We start from the raw sequence: 25,000 nt of genomic DNA, 5'->3' as shown, positions 1-25,000 counted from the left end.
CGAAAATGTTTTACAATGGTTCTGCTTCTTTCTCTGTTAGTAGCATGCGGTGTCAATTTGTTTTAAGAAAAGTCATTGCAGTTGGCGAATAAACTGACTCAACCTCAAGAATTGTCTGGCATTTTATCAACTTGATAACACATAATTTGAAGAGTGCAGATAAAAATGTTTGTCTGTCTGTCTGTCTCCTCCCATAAAACTTTCACTCTCTCGCACGCATACATGTTTATATGAACATATGAACACATACACACACATCAGTGTGTGAATGTGTTGATTAATTTTCTTGTAAAATTATCGAGGAAATGCAACTCGATTAGAAGTGGACACCCAAGTAGTAGAGGCTTCGTAATTGAATATATATTGGCAGTTCCTGAGAATGAAAAACTGCCTTCGTTAACACACACACATCTGTTACTATTTCAAAGATGTTCTCTGATGTCAGTTTGCTGAGATTACCTAGTCTTTATTAGACTTTTATGAGAGATACCAGGTCAAGAGATCATTACTTTCACCAACATACAAAAACATTTATTTAATTATTTAAATCATCTCTACTGATATTTCAAGAAATTCATCTGTTGATAAGTATAGCAACGGAAATATTGATGATACCTAAGACGAAAATGATGAAGATGATAAATGGCAACAGCAAAAACAACAATAATACTGTTTTCTATTATCATTATTACATTTTAACAGGAGGTGGATTGCTAAAATCGATAGAGTGGTAGGCCAAATGCCAGGTATTATTTAACACTTCTCTTTCGTTTCTAGATTAAAAGATTTATGGGTTTCAAAGGATAAGAAAGACACCAGTTAAGTACTGTGGCCAAATCAATATATATATATATATATTATATATATATATATATATATATATATAATATGAAGGGATGTAACTAAATACCGCAAAGCATTCTGCTCGATTGCTGGTGAAACCATGCGAGTAACCGATTCGAACACAACAAAAGTGAATTAATCGGAATTAAAAGAACGCTTGTAATAAGAGATGCTTGCGAAAAAGCAAAGAATATGTCATTATGCGAAGTTTTGCCAAGCATGGGAGTTTGCGACCCTGAACTTCGAACAACTGGAGCAGACGTATTCCATTGTACGGGAGTCTCCTGAAGAACATCGTCGCTTTTATCCTCAATTAACCCGCTATAGAAAGCCAAATTGGCTGAGAACAGTGAGCATTTGAAGACATTCTAGTCTCCAAGAACTTCCTCTCAGTCTTCGCTTGATCCAGCACTGCAGTCCCGTAATGAAGACGAACTGGAGAAAAACGTGTTTAGCGAACGGCGACCACATCTGTTCACCTCCAAGGAAGAGTTGGAAATGTAGTCTGAGCGCATGTTTGTACGTCATCAGTCACAGCATACCCGTCCTCCACGCAGCGGGTGTTGACAGCAAATGAACCTTCTGATCAGTGGAACCTGTCCCTTCCACAAAAAGCGATAGAGTAGGGGTTGAGATGTGGATGAGGACAAGGCACGACGGTCTCTGTCCAACCTTTCAAGGATAGCTTTCCCTCAGCCCATTTCTGGATGAGAGAGGCCATCCTGCTCGTTACCTCATACCAGTTTTTGTCCATCTGGTGGTCCAGACCAAACCAGACCCCGAGCAATGTAATCGATTCGTCCGTCCAGCGCCCGACGACGCTGTTTGACGGCTTGGTCCTGCCTCTCCAGGTCCTGGGCTGCAGGGCCACCTACTTTTCCTTCTGTTACCACCTCGAGTTCATTGGAGCGGTGATAATATCTTACCAATAAGGTGACGTCGTCGACATATCCTAACACGGATTTCCAACATCCTAATTTTCGCGGGACGGCCCTAAATGCCTCCAATTTGAGTAGTAATGGCTCAAGAGTCAATATATACAAAAGAAATGAGAGGGGTCATCCTTGGTATATAATTCATGAACTTTTTCAAGTTTCATTAGAAATATTATTATTATCATTATAAAGGTAGCGAGCTGGCAGAATCAATAACACGCCGAACGAAATATTTCACCTGTCGCCACGTTCTGAGGTCGACTTTGCCTTTCATTCTTTCGTGGTCGATAAATTAAGTACCAGTGAAATACTGGGTCGAATAATCGATCTTTCCTCTCCCACCAAATTTCAGGCCTTGTATCTATAGTAGAAAGGATTCTTCTTCTTCTTCTTCTTCTTCTTCTTCTTCTTCTTCTTATTATTATTATAAAGGCGGCGAGCTGGCAGACTCGTTAGCAGGATGGGCGAAATGCTTAGTCGTATTTCGTCTGTCGCTACGTTCTGAGTTCAAATTCCACCGAAGTCGACTTTGCCTTTCATCCTTTCGAGGTCGATAAATTTAGAACCAATGAAAAACTGGAGTTGATGTAATCGACTAGTCCCCGCCTCCCAAATTTCAGGCCTTGTGCCTCTAGTAGAAAGAATTATTATTATTATTGAGTGAGAGAGCAGTTCATGCCATCAAAGTGACACTGGGGTAAAATATACGAAGCCCAATATACCCATCATGACTACCCGTCTGATAAGGGTACACCAGGCACATGCATCACAACCATATGTGCGTGACATGGTGATCTCATATCAAGATAAACAGCACATGACCTTGCAGGTGGAGCCCAGTTAGAAATTTCTTCAGGTGGAGTAGCCCATCCCGCTCAAAAGGTCCCTGAATAAGGGTTGTTTAAGGATGTTGAAAGAACCACCCATGTTTCCAGAGGTGAATTATTCAAACCCCAAAGAATCCCTCTCAGCACATGGCTATGATGCTCCCCCACTACTTCTGCTCGTGATCAGAGATGCACATATCGTCAGCCACTAAGGGACATGCTCAACTGGTTAAGGTCAAACAACTGACAAGCAAATCTGTGGTATTGAGCAGAATGTTTGCTGTAGCCCATCTTTTATACCAAGACAAAACAATTATTATTATTATTATTATTATTATTATTATTATTATTATTATTATTATTATTATTATTGTTAAAGCAGTGAGCTGGCAGATACGTTAGGACGCAGGGTATGATGTTTAGCGGTATTTCGTCTGCCCTCACGTTCGGAGTTCAAATGCCGCCAAGGTCATCGTTGCTTTTCACCTTTTCGGGACCGATAAAATAAGTACCAGTTGAGCTCTGGGGTTGATGTAATCGACTTACTCCTTCACCCAAATTCCAGGCCTTGTGCCTACAGTCAGAAGGATTATTATTATTATATTATTATTATTATTATTATTATTATTATTATTATTATTATTATTATTATTATTGAGGGGCGAGTTGGCAGAATCATTAGCAGGCCGGACGAAAAGCTTAGTGGCATTTCACCAGTACTTTACTTTCTGAGTTCTAATTCCACCGAGGTCGATTTGCCTTTTGATAAAATAAGTACCAGTCGAGCACAAGGTCAATATAATCGACTAACCTATTCCCCACAAAGTTCAGGTCTAGTGCTTATAGTAGAAAGGATTATTAAGACGGCGACCTGACAGAATTGTTAGCACGCTGTCGTTGGCGTTTTGTTTGGAAGTGTATACGCTCCTTGTGAGAACTGTTTTTGTTTAACTGTTTCTTATTGAATTGTTGGATTGTTGTTACCGTTTTTTAAATTTTCTTCTCCATTTATGGGTGAAATAGTGGATAATATGGAAAGCATACCAGCGCAAACGGGCAGTTACGCTGCGGTGACTGGCAAAAGCCTGTCAGCGGAGGGACTGCAGGTTACAGAAATTAAATTACAAGATAAAATTTTACTGCTGTTGTTTCTCAACAACAACTTCCGGCGGTGTATATTTCGTTTGTCCCTGTTATTTATGACATATTTCATCTCAGTTACGTTCGGATGAATAAACGAGTGTATCTGAAGAACGTTTACTTCGACACCACCATAATCGTTCGTGCATTTCTACTGCTTTTAGGTCTTTTTCCTGTTTTTCAGCTACTATTTTTGGAAAGACTTCCCCCCGTCCCCACCCCCATTTTGTCGCAAATTATTGTATTTTAGAATTTTTTTTGCCAAAAACCCAGCTTTTCGGATACGGAGAGTCCGGAGAATTGCCAAAAACCGGAATTTTGACATTTTTACCCCCTTACCCCCTCAAATTTCTTCATTTTCCCCTTTTTCCGTAACTCTAACCCTAAATCCCTAACCCTAATCCTAAAGCTCTAACCCTAACACCCTAAAGCTAAACGCAAGAACGATTGCATAAATGACAGTAACAAACGAAATATACACCGCCCATAGTTGTTGACAAACAACTGCAGTAATTTTATTCAGCTGAATACACGTCATTGATTGGTTGAATTTACCAAAAATACGACAACTTTAACCCGAAATAACTTTGAAAATATAAACTCTTCTCAACAACACTAAGAGGAAAAGATGTTTTATATGACACATTCTACTAGTGTCCGAAGTTTGAAAGTGTTTAGTTACAAAAAATTAATTTCTCGATCTGCTGTTAAAAGGGAGAAGATCCAATGAAGAAAATATAGGAGAAAAGTACACAGTTGGAAAAAGAAAGAAGAAAAGAGAAGGAAACATTAATTCCCCACCCAAAGGTTCACAGAAAAAGAGAAAAGACAATATAGAGGAGAATAAATGCGAAAGATCAGAGATACCAAACTGAAAATTACGGAGGAGTAAAGAAGTGCGCAGAAGGGAAAAGAAGAGAGATAGCAACAACAAAGAGAGATACAGAGAAGGACGAGACACTAATACCAGGAACATCAGGAGAGAATAACAACGGAAAACGGGGGTGGGTACCAAAAGGAAAACACATTCGAACGATGATAAACTATAAAATGAGTGTAGAGATCGAGAGAAAGATTACAAAAATGAAAAACGTAACTAGAGTCAAGGTATCAGGGAGGGACTCTACCGAGGACGACAGGCCGGTCTTGCTTGAGAGAGACAGATGTGAAAAGTTAAAGGAACTGTTTAGTGAAAAAATTGAAATATCGCCATTACACGTTCGATACGACGAGATGATACCAGTGGTGACATTTGAAACTATAATGCAATATTTACTATGAAAGTAAGTGAAATATTTAATATTTCAAAATAATAACTTTTAAAACAAAAAAAACGATGAAAATAAGAATAATCAACTGTAATGTTAATATGTGATACATAAACAGTAAAATGGAACTACCTGCTTTGGGGGGTAGGTAAGCCATTTCATTCTCCTTTTTCTTATATCATAATTCATCCAATATGTGTTCTATGTACCCCAATGTATTGTTTTGTCTGTTTTTGTTTTGCCCTTTCTCTATTGAGGCCTTGTACCTAATTAAAGAAATCAGAATTGTTAGCACGTCGGAGAAAATGCTGGACGGCATTTCCTCTGCCTCCTCACGTTCTGAGTTCAAATTCCGCCGAGGTCAAACCTCATGCTTTTGGGGGTCGATAAATTCAGTTCCAGTTGAGCATTCGTGTCTATATAATCGACAACTTCATTGCCACTAAAATTTCTGTTTTGTGCAAAAATTAGAAAGAATTAGAAAGTTGTCTTGTGTCTATGCCATTTTTCTTAGCACCAAATACTCTTACCATTGTACTTATGAGAATTTGGTAGTGAAATTCAGCTCAATCTGTTGAAAATGGTAGCCAAAACTCTCTCTCAATCAGTTCCTTAAATAAACTTATTTAAAATAGTGATTTCTGATTTATGAACAAGGCCTGAAATACAGCGTTTTGTCGATTACATTGACCTCTATTACTTGGCTGGTACTTTATTTTATCGATTGTTGAAGGATGAAAGGCAAAGTCATATCAAGATATGAACTCGGAATGGAAATAACTCAAAAAATATCGCAAAGGATTTATTTCGACACTAGGAGCATTTTTTCTATTCATATACAAACAGCGGGATTGTTGTAGTGGGATCGACTCCCGTACCTCGGACTAAGACAGCGAACTTGCTCACCTACAAGCGTATTTTAAGATAATGAGTATCTAATTATATGCTGATATATATTTCAACAAAAGACAACGGTAGTTCTATTTGAAGAGTGTAGCGTTAAGTGAAACATTGCATCTATTGGGATTTGAACCTTGCTCATCGATTTAAATCTTAACGCTTGGTATACAACGCAAAACAAAATTTCTTACAATTAAAATATTACTTACTCGTTAATTGGTCTCCATATTTCAGATAACAAGTTGTATGTTTGCAGAGGCATCCAGCAAATAACGAAAAGACATACGACAACCAGCAACATTTTGACGACCTAAAAAGGAAATTTTAACTTTGAATCAAACATTAAAAAATATAAGAATTTTAGGTTATTTCCTGCTACTACTGAGCAATAGTAATCTGAATAAATGTTTTAAAGCAATCGGGAGTTCCAGATCAGTTCGTGAATTCAAAATTAAGCTATAGACAGTATGTTAACAGCATAGTTTACCATTTCAGTTAAATTGATTATACACATGAGAGTTCATTTCATTTTATTTTATTGTTTGAATTGTAGAACCTTGTCTGTGAGGGGGATTTGATGCTCAGCGTTATCTGCAGTTAGCTTTGCTTTCAATCTCATCAATATGAAACATATAGCATCTTTAAAGATGCTTATTTTTCCTTCTTGCTATAACATAGTATATAAGTAAATAGGTAAACTGAATATTAAATTAAATACACATATTCATCAAAACTCACAAGTGATATCAATAATCCACAGAAACCGGTCTCCACATCAGATAACTATACTCAGCCACCTTAGAAGAAGGCGCCTGTACAAAGGCTCTATCTCCTTGAAATATCTACTAAATATTCTTTGACATCTTAATAATTTTATTCTAATTTTGGCAAAAGGCTATCACTTTTTAAAAGGAAACTGTTAGTCAATTACATCAACCTAGTACTCAACTGGTACTTATGTTATCGATCCCGAAAGTAGGAAAGGCGGAATTTGAACTCAGAACATAAAGAGCCGGAGGAAATGCCACTAAGCGTTTTCTCCATCGAACATACATAGTGCACATACATTTGGTGAAAAGTATAAGTAGTAATATCAGAAGTTATAAATCATAAATCCTTCATCTATCATTAAAGGTCTACCTTTGAATAATAATTCTATCCGTAGATCAGATCATATCGAAGACGTACGAATGCAAAGATTGAAAACAACGAATTTTTCTATTGAAATTGATGAAAGGATAATTATTGACAGTAAGACTTTTAATGGGATATGTATGATACTTTGATAGAAACTGTGCATTACAAGAAGGTTTTTTGTTTGTAAAACCGTTGGAAACTGACACAACGAGCGCTTCTATATTTTCTGCAGTGAAAACGTTTTTTGAAGGAAAAGAAATTCCATACTATGAAAATTTAGTTTCATGTGCTACTGATGGTGCAATGTGTATGGTTGGGAGACACAAAGGATTTATCTCTTATTTAAAAAGAAATTGTGATCCCAAATTCTAGTTATACACTGTGTGCTACACAGACATAACCTCGTAGCCAAAAATATAAGCCCTATTCTAAACCAATTATTGAATATTGTTATAAAAACAATAGACAAAATTTAATTCAACATTAAATATGACCGTCTTTTTCAAAAATTTTGTGTCAATGCTGACGAAAAATATATAAGATTTCTTTTGCATACTGATGACCGTTTGCTATCCAGAGGCAACTGCTTGGAATGATTTGTAAACTTATTTAATACAATACTTGTATCCTTACGAACAGAAGGACACTCAGGCCGAAATTCAAGCTCAAAAGAAGATCATACGCTTTCTTAGTTGGATTTTTCCATAAGCCGAACAAGGTCTCTCTTCTACTGCAGGGAAAAATGATAACGCTGATAGACTGCAAACAAGAGATGAGAGCTTTTGTTGAAAAATTGAATCTTTTTCAAGTTAATTTAAAACTAAGACAGTTTCATAATATGCCCGAACTAGTGGAAATCGACTTATGTGAAAATAACATTGGTATTTATTGCGATCCTCACAGTGCACACCAAAATATCCCGGAGGAAGTCATTGAGATGAAATGTAATGATGAATTTCAAATTAAGTTCAAAAATGAAAGATTGTCTGAATGTTGGCAATCAGACACTGTAAAATCACTATATCCAAATTTATGGTCACAAATATCGAAAATCCTTTTGTATTTCCCGACATCATATCTTGTCGAAACTGGATTTCGACAATCAAATTTTGCGGAAGGAAAGAAACAGATTTGACATTATTTCACGTGGCGATATTCGTATCAATTTGAGTTGCTTTAAGCCTGAATTGAATTTTTAAAGGAACATCATCAATCTCAGGGCTCACACTGTTGGACCATTTCTACACAAGTTAGACCTTTTAGAATAGTTTTATTTTAATTCGTTTTTCTTTTGCGTTTGCATGTACAAATTTTTTTTAGTGTCGATTAGTCGTAACTACATTATATTTAATATTTGTTATCATTTTTTTGGTTGGCGATTACGTCAAAAACAGCTTTTAGGGGGCGATGTCCGTAAAAAGGTTGAGAACCACTGCTCCAGAGTATCAGCTAAACGGTCGACCAACAGATATTTCGTCTATGAACAAACAGCGTTATGTTTTTTGTAAATATTTAGTCAATAAAATGATAATACTTTGCTGAAGAATACCAAGCGAAATTCGCTAACTAATCGATAGAAAAACGAATTTAAAATAGAAAAAAAATAATAGGTTTGTTTTGCTTTTATGCTATTAAAACATTTTTGTTACATGTTTTAGATTTTTATTGAGTTTGTATATCAATGAAAATAATAGAACAGATAATAATTTAATAGAACAAATGTAGTGCATCTATAGCCTCTTATAACATAACACACTTTACTATCTTGCAAACGAGTGTTTGGTAAATTCATACAGCAATTCTGTTGCTACTTAACCTACTTAATAGTAGCTAGTATTCGCAAATCACATCCTTGAATAGATGTTATATGCAATAAGAAAAGCTATCTTTATACACAAACAACACACACACACACACACGCGCGCGCAGGGTTCAGGACGTTAAGTAAAATTCAAAAACAATGTTTAGATTACATACATTCCATTTTGTTAAATTATCTTTTGCCCTCTTTGAGGCAGTTTAATGATGTCATCATTTCAGAACTTGACATTTTTGGGGTCATGAACTGATGTAAGTGATTTTTACAGTTTTCCAAAGGGTTGAAGTTCTTCCCATTAACAGAGTTTTGTGGGGGATCGAAATATATCGTAATCCGAAAGTGCAACAAGATCAGGTGAATACCTTGGGTGTGGTAGGATATTCCACCTAAGCTGTACTAATTTCTATCTATCTATCTATCTATCTATCTATCTATCTATCTATCTATCTATCTATCTATCTATCTATCTATCTATCTATTTATCTATCTATCTATCTATCTATCTATTCATCCAACCATCCCTCCACACACACAAACACACGCACACACACACACATCAGAAGGCAAAGAACAAATATAGTACAATTTTATTATTCATTGCAGTTGCTTCTATTCCACACCTTCCTAACCACCTTGTATGCAAATTATTCCGTATGAAGAATATTTAAAAGACATCAACAAAAGGAAGCTACAAGAAATGACATGGAAAGTAGATTCTGTTGTCAGTAAGATAGATACTAAAAATATAGAAGACACTACCTTATTGATCTATGCAGGAGGGGTAGTACTCAGCAGAAGATTAGCTATCTCACAGGGAAAGATTAAAAAAGAGCAAATGTGGAAAAGGAAACTACAAAATAAAGTGGAAACTTTAAGACAAGATCTGAATAGATTAGAATCCTAGAAAACAAGCAAGTTAGGAAACACAAGATGCTAATCTTGCCTCGAAGAAAGATGCTTAGTCAAAGAGAAGGGATTTGGGACAGCAATAGAAGAGTTGAAACAACGTATCATAGCAGTAGCAGGCAAGCTCTCCAGACATCAGAAAAGATCAGTATGAACAGAATAGATTATTTGAGACAGACAAGAGAAGGTTTTATAACCAAATAAATAGTGGAGAACGAAGCACTGAAAATTAGCAACCTAATGCAGAGGAAGTTAGAAAGCTCTGGAGTAATATTTGGGATAAACGACTCAATCATAATAGATATTTAGTATGATTAAAGAAAGTGAGAGAAGTAGTGAGTGGGAGCAGTCAGATCTAAGATTAACTAATGCATTAATGAGTAAAGTGCTAGGAAAAATGCCCAGGACCAGATTTAATTCAAAGGTACTGGCTAAACAAATTCAGTAGGTTAAATGGGAGGCCGAAGCAACAACTTCAATATAGCCTTAATGGAGGAATAATACCTGATTTGATGACTAGAGGGAGAACAATACTTATTATGAAGGATAAGACCAAGGGTAATATAAGTACCAACCATAGACCAATCACTTGCTTACCATTAGTGTGGAAGCTGTTAACATGATTGCTTTCAGAAAGCGTTTACGAACACCTTGACAACCAAAAGTTACTATCAGAACAGAAAGGAAGAAGGCTAGAGGAACGTATCATCTATTATATATAGACAAAACAGTTCTAAATAAAGTAAAATCTAGAAAGAAAAATCTAACAGTAGCATGGATAGATTATAGGAAAGCCTATAATACGATCTCTCACTCATAGATAAGTGGATGTTTGAGTATATTCAGAATAGCAGACAATATAAGAAAATCAATTAGCTTTAGCATGAAGAAATGGAAAATAGATCTATACTCAGGTGACAATCACTTAGGGAGAAATTTTCCAGGGTAACTTGTTCCCTTTAATATTTGTCTTATGTTTGATCCCCCTTGGTTTAGTACTAAGGAAGGCAAAGGTAGGGTATCGGTTCAGTAATAGTAATGGAAAAATTAACCATTTGGTCTACATGGATGATCTGAAGCTTTTTAGTAAGAATTAAAAAGATATAGATTTTTAATACAGATTGTAAGACTCTTCAGCAAAGATATAGGTAGGGAATTTGGCATAGGTAAGTGTGCAATATTAGTCATGATAAGGAGGACAGGTATTCAACTGTGGAGGCATCCAATTATCAGATGGCCAGACTTTAAATCATTGAAAGGAGAAGAGAGTTATAAGTATATATGACTATTATAATCTGACAGAATACTAACTACAGAAATGAAAACTAAAATAGAGGAGTACATTAGAAGGGTGGAGAAGCTAATGAATCAAAGCTAAATGGTCCATTCCTTAGATACTCAGCAGCTTTTGTAGATTAGACAAGAACTGACTTAACAAAACTAGACAGAAGAACTAAGAAGGAATTCAGTATGAATGAAGGACTCCACCCAAGGGCAGGAGTAGCAAAATTATACTTACTTAGAAAGAAAGGTGGATGAGTGTTAATATCAGTGGAAGACTGTGTGGAATTAGCTAGAGTAGATATAGACTTCTATGCAGATAATAGTGAAGAATGTTCATTAAAAGCTGCTAGAGTCACAGTAAGACATAGGGAAACCAAAACACCAGACGAACTTAAAAACCAGAAAAAAAGAACAGAAATTATCTGACTGGGAGGAGAAGGCGTTGCATGGTAGATTCCCATGATAGTTTCGGCAAATAGTAGTAGTAGTAGTGAGACATTGTTATGGCTACAGAAAGGAAAGCTGAAGAGGGAGACAGAAAGTATGTTAGTAGCTGCACAAGATCAAGCATTAACACCTAATTGGATAAAAGCCAAAATGGACAAAGTCCAAGTAGATTCCCAATGAAGATTATACAAATCAACATAGGAAAGCGTTATTCATATAGTAAGTGAATGTAGCATGCTGGCACAGAAAGAACACAAGAAAAGACATGACAATCTAGGGAGAACGATCCACTGGGAGCTTTGTAGAAAGCTAGGATTTGAACATACTGATAAATGGCATGAACATTAAACTAGTACTTGAAGTACTTGAAAGTGAAAAATACAAGATATTGTTGTGGGACCTTAACTTTTAGGCTCACATAGTAATAGAAACTAGATAAAGAGAATAGAAAGTGCGAGATAATTAACTTCACAGTTCCAAATGATGAAGCAATTAATATGAGAAGTATAGAAAGAAAAGCAAGGTACCAGGACCTAGCTATTGATTTACAGAAACTATGGAAAGTGTGGATAAAATGTGTCCCAATAATTAGAGGTGCATTGGGAACAATCCCCAAAGATCTGAACAGATGGATAGAGGAAGTAGGCATGAAGCCCAGTCTAGCACAGCTTCAGGAAACAGTGTTATTAGAGACAGTTAGGATACTTAGCGGAGTTCTTGGAAGCTAAGGCTACTTGTGGTAGTCTGATGTTAGGATTCTTTTCCAAAAGTCTAATCTGTTGAGTGTATAATGATGATGATGATGATGATAAAAATAATAATATAATAATAATAATAATAATAATAATAATAATAATAATAATAATAATAATGATGATGATGATGATAATAATAATAATAATAATAATAATAATAATAATAATAATAATAATAATAATGATAATTGGATTATGGAGTGTATGAACCTATTTCGTATTGCATCGAATATTGAGCGACTGCTTGGAAAATGTGTGGCGAATTGGAGGACGGACCTGACAGCATACGGAAGAAGTTTAGGGACAGTAGAAATTAGGAGGGGCATCTTCCAAGGTGATTGTCTGTCCCCATTGATCATTGCACTCTACTTGATACCACTAACACTGATTCTGAGGAAAGCAAAAGCTGGGTATGTATTCAAAAGCCGCCAGCAAAACGTCAACCATTTGATGACCTCAAACTTTATGGTAAAGATGAATCCCTAGTCAGCTCCCTCGTTGATACGGTGTATACTTTCAGTGCTGATATCAAAATGGAGTTCGGACTGAGAAAGTGTGGTGTGTTAGTCTTGAAGAGAGGCAAAATCAAATGTATGGGCATACTATCGATACCTGCGGGGGAGGTTATGAAGCAGATAGGAGAGACGGGCTATAAGTACATGGGGATTTTGGAAATGGATAAATTGATGGAGAAAGAAATGAAAAAAAACTTTAAGGTGGAGTACTTGCGCAGACTGAGACTGATCCTTAAGTCGACATTAAATGTGTGCTGTCTAAGAGCAAGCACTAAGAACAAACTACATAAAATACAGAATAGACAACAAGCAGAAAGTGATAAGTGGAGAATCTGAGGACAAAACGGTGAAACCGTATGGAATATTATCAGCCAATGTACGCCACTAGCCCAGAAGAAATATAAGAGATGCCACGGCAATATAGCCAGGCTTGTCCATTGGACACTCTGCAACAATTGGTACGACCACAAACCTGAAGGTATCGTCGAAAATAGAAATGCAAAAATCCTATGGGATTTTATGATTCAGTGCGACCATGAGATAGAGAATTGGAATCCGGACATAGTCTTAATTGAGAAAGAAAACAAACTATGCTGGATCATAGATATAGCATGCCCAGGTGACAACAAGGCGTGCGATAAGGAAGAAATAAAAGTTCACAGATATGATATGTCAGCTTGGAAAGTTAAGCAGTTGTGATCGATGAAAAAGGTAGCAGTAGTAGCAATAATTATCACAGCCCTGGGAATAGTGAGCAAATATCTCGAGAAGTTCGTGAAACAAATAGGGGCTGCAATAAGGGTGGAGCACTTGCAGAAAACACTCCTGCTTGGAACCGCTCGAATACTCTGGAAGGTGCTCGAAAAATAAGAGGTGTTACCTTAGTTCACTGGTAATGAACAGCTGACAATGTAGTACGTCTCCAGCGTTAGAAGCTGTGCAAAACAAAAGCTGTAGGACAGCTGAAATCTAAGATAAAACTGGAACAACCAAATGGCATGATAAAACGATGGCAAAAAAGCCCTAACATGGCAAATACTGGGATAAGCTAAACAGAAAAGAAATAGTCGAAGTAAAATCCTAACAATGGTTGAGAAGCTCAGGACTCAAAACAGAGACTGAAGGATTTTTAATTGCGGTACAAGATCAAAGCCTCCCCGCTAGTTTCCAGAAATACGCAATAAAAAATACAATAAGTAACTGCAGAATATATAGTGATGAGGAAGAAACAATAAATCATGTTGTCCTGGCTAAGAAAGAATATATCAACAAACATGATAGAGTTGGGACCTATATACGCTGGAAACTATGCCAACATTTTGGAATGACAACAGAGATTAAGTAGGGTCAATCACGCCCAACTTCCTTGCTACATCCTTTCATCTTTTCCCGAATACTCTACGTGACAGGTGTCTCCTCTCCAGCCCTATCTTGGACTTCAGATGATATCTGAAGTAATACAGCAACTAAGCCGGAGATAAAAGTTTCCGTCGCGAACTCAAGACATGAAAAAGCTGGAAGATATGCTACTAAGCATCCTGTATGATGCGTTAACGATTTTGCCAACCCATATCATATCTTATTGTTAATAATCGTGATATTACTTCGGAAAATCTGATATATGTGTTAACTTGCTCAGGGTGTCGAAAGCAATACATTGGTCAAACTAAAAACAGTCTACGCCAGAGGATGACCATACATAGAGCCCAGATGAAAATACGGGAATACAGAAAAATAGCATTAAGTGAACGCATCGACATTTGCGCCACTAACGAACAACCCAGCTTTAGAATTTCCCCCCTCAGGGGCAATGTAACCTATATTCAGCGCATTAGCAAAGAATCATGTTTTATCACAACATTTATACCCACGTGTGTTTCGTACAGACAAAATGTTTACACTTGTCACATACTGTGTTGGCTATTGCTGATGACAATGCTAATAAGAATACAGCTGTTTATATTCATATTTATATTCATCATATAACAGTGTTGTTTATCAAACCTATATATATATCTTTATTCTATAATACATTATAGCAATGAAACAAAACTCTGTTCACATGCCAATAATTTAATAACAACATTTCTAGCTTTTGTATATATACATATATATATATATACAAAAGCTAGAAATGTTGTTATTAAATTATTGGCATGTGAACAGAGTTTTGTTTCATTGCTATAATGTATTATACATGATAGAGTTGGGACCTATATACGCTGGAAACTATGCAAACATTTTGGAATGACAACAGAGATTAAGTAGGGTCAATCACGCCCAACTTCCTTGCTACATCCTTTCATCTGGTAATGAAACGTCAACCATTTGATGACCTCAAACTTTATGGTAAAGATGAATCCCTAGTCAGCTCCGTCGTTGATACGGTGTATACTTTCAGTGCTGATATCAAAATGGAGTTCGGACTGAGAAAGTGTGGTGTGTTAGTCTTGAAGAGAGGCAAAAATCAAATGTATGGGCATACTATCGATACCTGCGGGGGAGGTTATGAAGCAGATAGGAGATAGCCCGTCTCTCCTATCTGCTTCATAACCTCCCCCGCAGGTATCGATAGTATGCCCATACATTTGATTTTGCCTCTCTTCAAGACTAACACACCACACTTTCTCAGTCCGAACTCCATTTTGATATCAGCACTGAAAGGAGCTGACTAGGGATTCATCTTTACCATAAAGTTTGAGGTCATCAAATGGTTGACGTTTTGCTGGCGGCTTTTGAATACATACCCAGCTTTTGCTTTCCTCAGAATCAGATATATATAATATATACATCCAATTATACCCACGCAAACAGTCGCTACCCATGAATTTATTTAGAACAGTTTCTACCACTACTGCTACAACCATAACAAGTCAAATTTAGGTCACTTGACCATTAAAGAAGATTCCACTCCCGATTTTCTCTTTTCTTTTTTCTTTCCTGCTTTCTTTCTTTGTATCTGTCTTTCTTCTTTTCTTCTTCTTCTTCTTCTTCTTCTCTTCTTCTTCTTCTTCTTCTTCTTCTTCTTCTTCTTCTTCTTCTTCTTCTTCTTCTTCTTCTTTGCCGTCTCCTTCGGCTGCTACTGAAATCCAGACTAAAACTCGAACAGCAACGTATCATGATAAAACGATGGCAAGAAAAGCCCCTACATGGCAAATATTGGGTTCAGCTAAACATAAAAGAAATAGACAACGCAAAATCCCAACAATGACTGAGAACCTCAGGACTCAAAGCAGAGATTGAAGGTTTTTTAACTGCAGCACAAGATCAATGCCTTCCCACCAGAAATGATCAAAAACAAGTAATGAAAAGAAACTGCAGAATATGTGGTGATGGAGAAGAAACAATAAATCATATTGTCTCTGGCTGCCCAGAATATATTCACAGACACGATAGACTTGGGACCTACATACACTGGAAGCTATGCCAAGACTATGGAATAACAAAAGAAAAAAAGATGGTATAGGCACACGCCAGAAAAGGTCACAGAAAATGAAAAAGCAACTATATTCGGTTGCTTAGCTTTTGAAGTGCTGGGGTGACCTCTTCAGTTGTTATATGGGTCCAGAGTAGCTCAGGTACTGTATTCGTTGTTTTGATAGATATTTCCTGAGGTTGTTCCTTTTTGTGCTTTGGTGAGGATATCTTGCTTTAGCTGTTCTTTTACCTCAAGTATATCATGTTCGGTAATTTTGTATTTACGTAGTATTTTTCATTTCTTTTTGTTGCTTAGTAGTTTTGATTGTCTACTAGTTTCGTTAGGAATTGATAGATCCTTTCTCTTATTTTCTATTTTTCTCTGGATATTATTTATCCACAGGGTTTGTTTGGTTGGTGATACTCTTGTCTGGATGTGATTTAGGGGATATCCAGCTTCTTTTGTAGCCACAGAGGCTGCTGCTTTTATTATATCATTAACCTGCTCATATTGACATTTGTATCTATGGCTATTTGTTCTGTGACGGCCAGGTTCATGCTATTTATTATTGATATTGTTTTATCAATTTTAATTTTTGGGAGGTACAATCGGTACTCCAAACTGAGATCTGTGCCCCATACCGAGATCTTTGATTATGCTAATTTTTAGAATATCGTAATCGTTAGTTTTACCTTCACTGTTTCCAGGTTTTAGATTTGTTTCGTATTCCCTCCCGTTCATACTTTTGTATGTGCTGTTTTGGTTTGGTGCATTTTGTTCCTCATTATACATTCCTGCGGTCTGGTTTGGTTGTCTTTCACTGTTTATTTCATTTTTGTTGGACATGTTAGGTCTTTCTTCATATTTTATAGTTCCAGTGCTGATGATATTATTTCGCATTGCTGTGTGGTTACTCTCTACGTTTTCCTGACGTATTTTTCCTTTTAAGCGTTCTATTTCTGATATTTTTTGTTTTGAGAATATAACTCCGTATGTTAGCTAGTTTATTAGGGTTCATTGCTGTCTAAATATTTATCTAGGTTATTTTTCTTCCAGATTTTATATGTATATATTGTTTTCGTTCTGTGCACTGGTGCAAAATAAGTGTGTGGGATTTGAAATATATTCATCACGTGTCCATTTATGTTTTTTAAAATTTTATTTGCTGGATATGCGGAATAGCGTACGGCCCTTTATTTTGATGGTCATAATTTCCGTAGGGTACCGGTCCGTTCATTTCTGGTGTTAAATGGTTTTGTACGTGTAGTTTTTTCATATTTTTTGTGTAACAAGTTTAAAGTACGTAATTCCCAGGTATTAATTAATTTATTAAAAAAAATTTCTTTGTGTATGGTGGTTGGCGACGGAGATGGTCTGATGTTGAGGATCGTAAAGTGGCGAGCGTGATTATATGTGTTGTGCGAGTGATGGAGATGATACGCACATAATTTCATTTGGAAAATAGAAATAAATTTTAATGAGTATTATTCGAATAAAGTTCAACACCTCGTCAGTTATTTTAAGCTCCATTTGTTGTTTTTATTCCCAAAGTTTTTGGGATAGCTTTCGGTGCAGTATTTTAATGCTCTCACATGTTAAACGTCCCGCGTGTTGTTGTTGTTGTTGTTGTTGTTGTTGTTGTTCTTCTTCTTCTTCTTCTTCTTCTTCTTCTTCTTCTTCTTCTTTCTTCTTCTTCTTCTTCTTCCTCTTCTTCTTCTTCTACCCCTTTTACATCCAGCTGGGTACTGCGCCTTCCTGCAAGTACTCATCCAGCTGCTGTGCTATTCTTTCATGGAACCTTCTCAGTTTCAATCCTATATTTAAGAGATGAGGAAAATTCCCAAATTGAAAGAACCCAGGACCAGATGGGGTCCACGGTTATTGGATGAAGAAGCTGAGATGTACATTATGTTAACAACACACAAGATGAGGACAAATATCCGTCAAATATAAATAATGTTAATAATGTAAATAATGTACATCTCAGCTTCTTCATCCAATAACCGTGGACCCCATCTGGTCCTGGGTTCTTTGAATTTGGGAATTTTCTCAATTGCTTTTTTATTCATTTCTGTAGTTATGTTTATGTTTAGTTGGCCTTCTATATTTCTTAACCTATCTGGATTTCTTGCAGCCACTCCACTTCATCATTAAGCTCTACAGATTGGTCCCAGATTACTCTCCAGAATGTCCTGCTTTCCTCTTCTACGTGTAATTGCCCATACAGTTCCTGAAACAGTTTCTTCTGATTTGCTTCAAACAATCTTTTTTTATTGAAATGTTTTGTTCCATTGTCATATCTTTTCTTTGATTGCTACTATTCTTTGTTTCAATGTTGATCATAAATTTTGTTACAACGTACCAGCTCTATACGCGGGTATAAAAGAAAGCCTTAACTCTACGAAAAGACGTTTGGTCTTAGATGAGGAATAAAAAAGAAATGTATTTTGGTTACAATGCATCATTGATTTATACAACCAACAAGAAACAGCATACATACACCATAGACACATAAGCTATAATCAAAGGTCAAAGAGGTGATTCACTAACGTGTATATTTTGAACAACTAAGGAAAATCAGTATATCAAATTTGTTTGCCATTATACAAACAAATGAAAGCACAAGCATTGCTTATAATGTATAAGTTGTATTCAAACTACTTGTCAATGATTATTGCGCGAGTTAACAGTGCTGACTGATGGAAAAGTCTTTAGAAAGAAGGAAGAATATAGCAAAAAGAATATAGCATAGTTATAGAAAAGCGTTTGGCATTATTCTCAACTCATGATTGCTGAAAACGCTACGTTTGACAATACTACTATTAGATAAGGTAATCGAAATATTTACAAAATTTGGTGAACTACCTCCACTTTTCTACAGAAAGCACAAATATAACTAAGGCTATAAATGATTTCAAGATAAATACTTTGAAGAGAGATTGTTTCTGATCTTGTTTTCTTAGTTTGTTGGTACTAAACTAATTTATGTGGTTAAAGTCTAGAGTCTACAACAGTAACTACTAAAGTTACTTTAACATTTTTAATATCAATGGGTTTATATGCAGTATGTTTCTGGATAGTTAAGGGGAGTACACAGTTGTCGATGATAATTGCAACTAGAATTAAAATGTACAAACAGCTGTTCCCTCTTTCTCTGTTCACGTGTGTTTCGTACAGACAAAATGTTTACACTTATCACATACTGTGTTGGCTATTGCTGATGACAATGCTAATAAGAATACAGCTGTTTATATTCATATTTATATTCATCATATAACAGTGTTGTTTATCAAACCTATATATATATATATATATATATATATATTCTATAATACATTATAGCAATGAAACAAAACTCTGTTCACATACCAATAATTTAATAACAACATTTCTAGCTTTTGTATATATACATATATATATAATATATACATCCATATATATATATGGATGTATATATATATATACATATATATATATACATATGTACACACATATACATACACACACATACATATACACATACATACGCACACATAGACATATATATATATATATATATATATATATATATATATATATATATATATATATATACATACATACATACATACATTCCTTTATATATTTACTATTATCTGGGTAATAATTTAAGCTCATATATAGTTGTCGGCTACCATATGCCATCATACGGCAGGATTATTCATTTTACTGGATATATATGTGGAACTCCGTTAGTGTATACAGAATTTATATAAAAGATTTATGAACTATTTGTATGCGTGTGTTTGTGTTGGGTATTGTGGAACAGTGATAAGGTCTGAGTGCATACATTTTAACATACTTTTTCAATATGAAGCAAATTGCATTTGTACACTTATCGACTGAAATCAAAATTTGTAACTCACTGTTCATAATTAATTCAAGCTTAATGTTTATATATGTACTCACGGTATATATTAATCGTACATGTAGGAAGGTATATTTGTGTCTTATCTTTATTTTTGGAACCATGCACATATATGTACGTGGAACTTCATGCGTTATAATGTATCTTTGCTTTGTTTGTTAGTGTTACTATCTGTATAAATCTACAGTTACTTATGCGCATGTTAATTTGCAGTCCTGAAGACCCACTAATCCGAACGGAAAGATCCTCTGTTGCTAATTTGTTTTGTTATATAAATCAGTCTGCTTTTATGATAGAAAATCAAATGAATTTCAAATCATAACAACTGAATAATCGAACAATTAACTTCACCTGATAAACTCGTACGCCAAATTATGATAAATAAAAGGAATATTGCTGTGTACTAAACTTTTAATTTTTACTTTTTCAATAACCCTTATTAATGCCATATAGAATAAATATAGCAATCCTAAAATTCAATAAAGATAACAGTGAAGATATTACAAAAAATGATAGTTTCACGTGGACGAGAAACGTGAAACTACCAAAACAAAACCAAAAGTTACGAAAAATAAGTAATAAAAAATACGTAAATATTGGACCAAATATCAATTTTCGGCGAAGCAAAAAGAAAGCTGATATGAAATCGTTAAAGACAGTTTATATATAGCTTCCATCTTTGATCCTTATTCCCTAGTTTATTAGAGAAACTTCGGACGTAAACTTTGGTGATCAATCACTTTTGTCTTGAACTTCATAACTTTTCTTTATCGATATATAAACCACATTCATTGTAACTATTTTGTGCCTATATTTGTTTATATATAAATGTATTAATGTAGAGCTATTTATCTAATTTATATTTCAACTTATGGAAAACACAGCGTATATGTTTACAACGGGCCAACTGTCCGTATCCATACATTTCCGGCGTTGAGAGTGAAAACAGCGTTTCTAACAAAAGGCTTATGCAAATATTAGAAAGGCGAAAATTTCAAATATTTTCTTCTATGAGATTAAATATCTTAATAGGCGAAAAATATTTTAATTTGTTATAAGGATAATCTTCTATGGTCATTTAAAGCCACACCACATCTTTTAATCGCTAATATTTTTTGACAAGGTTTTCAGGTTAAGATTAATTTCACTATTGTATAGTTTTCTTTTACTAAAAATGCTCGTGAGTAATTAAAAGTTGACCCTAAGAATATATTCACCCACGGTAGTGGGTGAATGACACACACAATCAATCAATTCGTTAATTATGTGTGGGTTTACATAAATTTAATATATGCAAATAAACGTGTATAGTGACGAAGCAGTTTCTCTAGCCATTCAAAATGAGAATATTTTCAGTTTGGCTGCCAATTTCCGAAAATTCAAAGTTTTTTGAAGAATTTAAGATTTGGTACCTTAATGTAGTGTTCCAAGCTGAATCTCAGGTGATATTTCACTTTTCCCGGAAATATTAAGAAATGTTATAGAGGTTTTTAGCATATCTGACGACCACTGCAATGAGTGGAAAATATTGTCAACACGTGCTTTTTTGCAGACAAAAGTGTTCTCATGCTTGGCTTGTTACTATGGAAACAGACATGAATGTGCCTGTGGCTTACAATTAGTTAAAATTACAAAATTTGCAAACTCTTTATTTACTGATTTTATTGCGAAAATGAATTTCAAAGTAGTGATGAATATGAAACCAATTCGAGCAGGAACTGAAGAGACTGAAACTTGGCAGCCAAACAGAAAAGATCCCAAAATGATCCTTTAATATAGTTATGTAACTAGATTGCCTTCATTTTCCGTCTGGTTGCTATTATCGTCGTCATCATGTACCGTACGCCTGCAGCGTATTGATGACACTACAACGAAAGTCTTCCTGATTGAGCGCGAGTTCTCCGGCTGTCTTGTCACTCTTGTCCGACTAGCTTTTGCTACTGTCCATCCATTGCGTTCTTTGCCTGTCTTTTGATCTACTACTCTCTACTCTTTCTTCCGTGATAATGTTCTCCAAACCATTGCTTCTTCGAATATGGCCGTATGAATCGAGCTTTTGTTTTTCTCTACAATGTTCAGGAATTGTCGTCTTTCACCTATTTGCTGTAACACTCACTCATTTGTTTGATGATCCTTGTAAGAGACTTGTAACATTATGTGTACATACATGCGCGTGTGCATAATTACAACACACATGTACGTATGTATATATATAGATATATACAAACATACATTATATATATATATATAAGGTCAGATAGGATGTAAAGTTATGGTATTTCCAGGGAAGCACTCGACCTGAATACTGGGCTATCAACGCTGTCGGATTCCAGACCAAAGCCGGAATTCCTCAGGTGTAGTAAATTCAAGTTTCATGACACCATAAAGTGGGTTTGGCAAAGAGTAAATAATCCAAATGATAAGAAGAAAACAAAGAAAATTCTTTAACGCATCTTTAATGATTCGTTACGATTGCTTCTTTACCAACTCTATTTGCAACGCCAGTTTACGCAAAAGTTCGAAGTCAAAATTTATATAATGTTTGCGGTTTTAGACATTAGAGAAGTACGTCATCATACTTGCAACACAAGCGTGCTGTTACATTGTACGCCTTCCAGACCTTGTCTTTTGCCTTATATCGGGAGGAAACAAAGAATAAGTAAAAGTGTGGATACGGCCCCAACTGCAAGGTCATGCGTTGATTATCTTGATATGAGATCACTATGTCGCGCACATATAGTTGGGATGGATATGCCTGGTCTACCAGGTCCACATGATGGGTATACTGGGCTTCGTATATTTTTCGCCAGTGTCACTTTGATGGCATGTATTGCTCTCTCACTCAATAATAATAATAATGATAATAATAATAATGATAACAATGATAATAATGATAACAACAACAACAACAACAATTATAATAATGATAATAATAATAATATAAAAATAATAATGATAATAATGATAATAAAATAAAAATAATAATGATAATAATAGTAATGAGAAGAAGAAGAAGAAGAAGAAGAAGAAGAAGAAGAAGAAGAAGAAGAAGAACAACAACAACAACAACAACAACAACAACGACAACAAAAAGAAAAAGAAATAGAAGGGTGAATTAAACAACGTAGGTAAATTAGGTTGGGCCTTATATAGCAAACTGGTTTGTCTTGGAGTATGCTCGTGGTCGGTCAGTATAAACAGTTAAACTGTAACTGAAATTCGTCTGATGGGTAAAAATTTATTTGACCACCAGACGATATTCACTAGCGTCAACTGAAAATGAAAAAAAAAACTATTGAATAGATAGCTTGACAATTGCTCAGGAATCAAATAATGAGGATAGTTATGATGTTCGTGATGTGGGGGGTGGTTAGTATGGTCAGTGGGAGGGTAGCATAAGTTGCTTCCCTGCTAACAGATCTACTTTGTGACCCTAGAGTGTGTAAGTAGTTAACTACAATATAAAAAAACGTCAGGAGTAACATAAAACCTTTCCAGTGGGAATACATAGAAATAAGCGCAATTGCGTCTCATCCAAGAAATTTGTCTGGAATGCGTTGAGTCATGGGTGACATGCTTTGCCAAGACTGAAGATGTTTTTTACTCCAGGATGTGTCGTTTGAATTTAAACTTGCAATGAATATCAACAAGGCACAAGACAATGCCAATGCATCAGATTTACCGAAATCACGTTGAAGTCAAGTTTGTTTTTCTCATGGTCAATTATTTGATCATTTTTCTTTTCCCCTGAATTAGAAAAGGAGATATATTTCTTCCTTTCAGTTCCTGGCAGAAAAATTAAGAATATTATTTACTTTCAAGTATTGGGGTGGGACACTAATTAGAAATAATAATTATTATGTTAAATCCTTTAGAAAAATTATTTTGGCAAAAGTATGTTTACCCGAAATAAAATGTAAGAGAAACATTTTAGTATGTTGTTTTTGTATATTGAACCATCTTCTGAATTAATTGGATGCAACAATTCTGAGAGAATGAGCATTCCTGGAGATTATCAGCAACTTATCAAAACAGTGAATTCATAAGGTTTTATTTTACCTATCAAAAAATTCGGGTAAAACCAGATAAATCAGCCGGTATAAATATGTATATGTGTGTCTGTGTGTGTCATTCTATCATTTAATTTGCAGCTATCATATAATTGATTGCATACAAGCAAGGGAATGGAATAGATAGAAAATGATCAGAAAGGAAGCAAGTTCATTCTCATCTGGTACATGCTCAATACTGTTAGTAATTTTCTGTTTCATCAGGATATACAATGAAAAAAACAAAAAGAAAGAACCCGAGAAAGTAAGAAATCAATGATATAAAATGCAATTTTAAAAATACCATTTAGAGATATAATCTAAATTACAAATACTCTTTATTTCTTGTATCTTACACGCTTATTTTCATCTTTGTACATTGATATTAAAAATGCTTTAATACCAGTTTATTTTTGAATTTTAAATGGAATTAGCGAAAATGATATCTTTACACTGTACATTGTTTACATTGATCTTTCTTCACTGACATTGTAATTCTTGAAATGCGGTTTTGTAAAGTTCATGGTAATTGATTACTATGAACGTAAGTTTATCATGTTCTCAAATGAAATTTTACTTTGAAGAAATCGTTAAATTCGTCTCATATACTGAACAATCTTAATTGTTCAAACGCAATGCTTTACCATCATCAATGTTCTTTTGGTGTCAATTTTGTAATTGTACTAAAATTTCTATGGTTTCGATCTGAATTTCCGAGATCAGTTAAATCTGTGTAAATACAAAAGTAAATGGATATTCTGTTAGTGTTCTTGTGGTTCGAACAACAAAATATCTCTTCATTGAATCAGAAAATAAGTGGCTAGTTCATTTAATGTAATCTTTGCAGGAT

At 35.1% G+C, this 25,000-nt stretch overlaps 1 protein-coding gene across 3 annotated transcripts in view; it reads right to left on the bottom strand.

Moving 5' to 3' along the window:
* LOC115213353 (neuropeptide Y receptor type 2-like) overlaps positions 1-25,000 on the bottom strand; it is a 365,606-nt gene that overhangs the window by 57,123 nt on the left and 283,483 nt on the right. For 2 of the 3 annotated variants that reach the window (XM_036501952.1, XM_036501963.1), the window contains one exon: positions 6,123-6,223. In XM_036501952.1, coding sequence (XP_036357845.1) covers positions 6,123-6,223 — 101 coding nt within the window. Of the gene's footprint in view, positions 1-5,161; positions 5,280-6,122; positions 6,224-25,000 lie in introns of those variants that run through there. The other variant, XM_036501957.1, reaches the window with a different exon arrangement.

The sequence above is a fragment of the Octopus sinensis genome, linkage group LG1, assembly GCF_006345805.1.
Source record: "Octopus sinensis linkage group LG1, ASM634580v1, whole genome shotgun sequence".
Classification (NCBI taxonomy): domain Eukaryota; kingdom Metazoa; phylum Mollusca; class Cephalopoda; order Octopoda; family Octopodidae; genus Octopus; species Octopus sinensis.
Note: the sequence above shows the minus strand (reverse complement) of the source record. Positions and strands in the feature narration are given on the sequence as shown.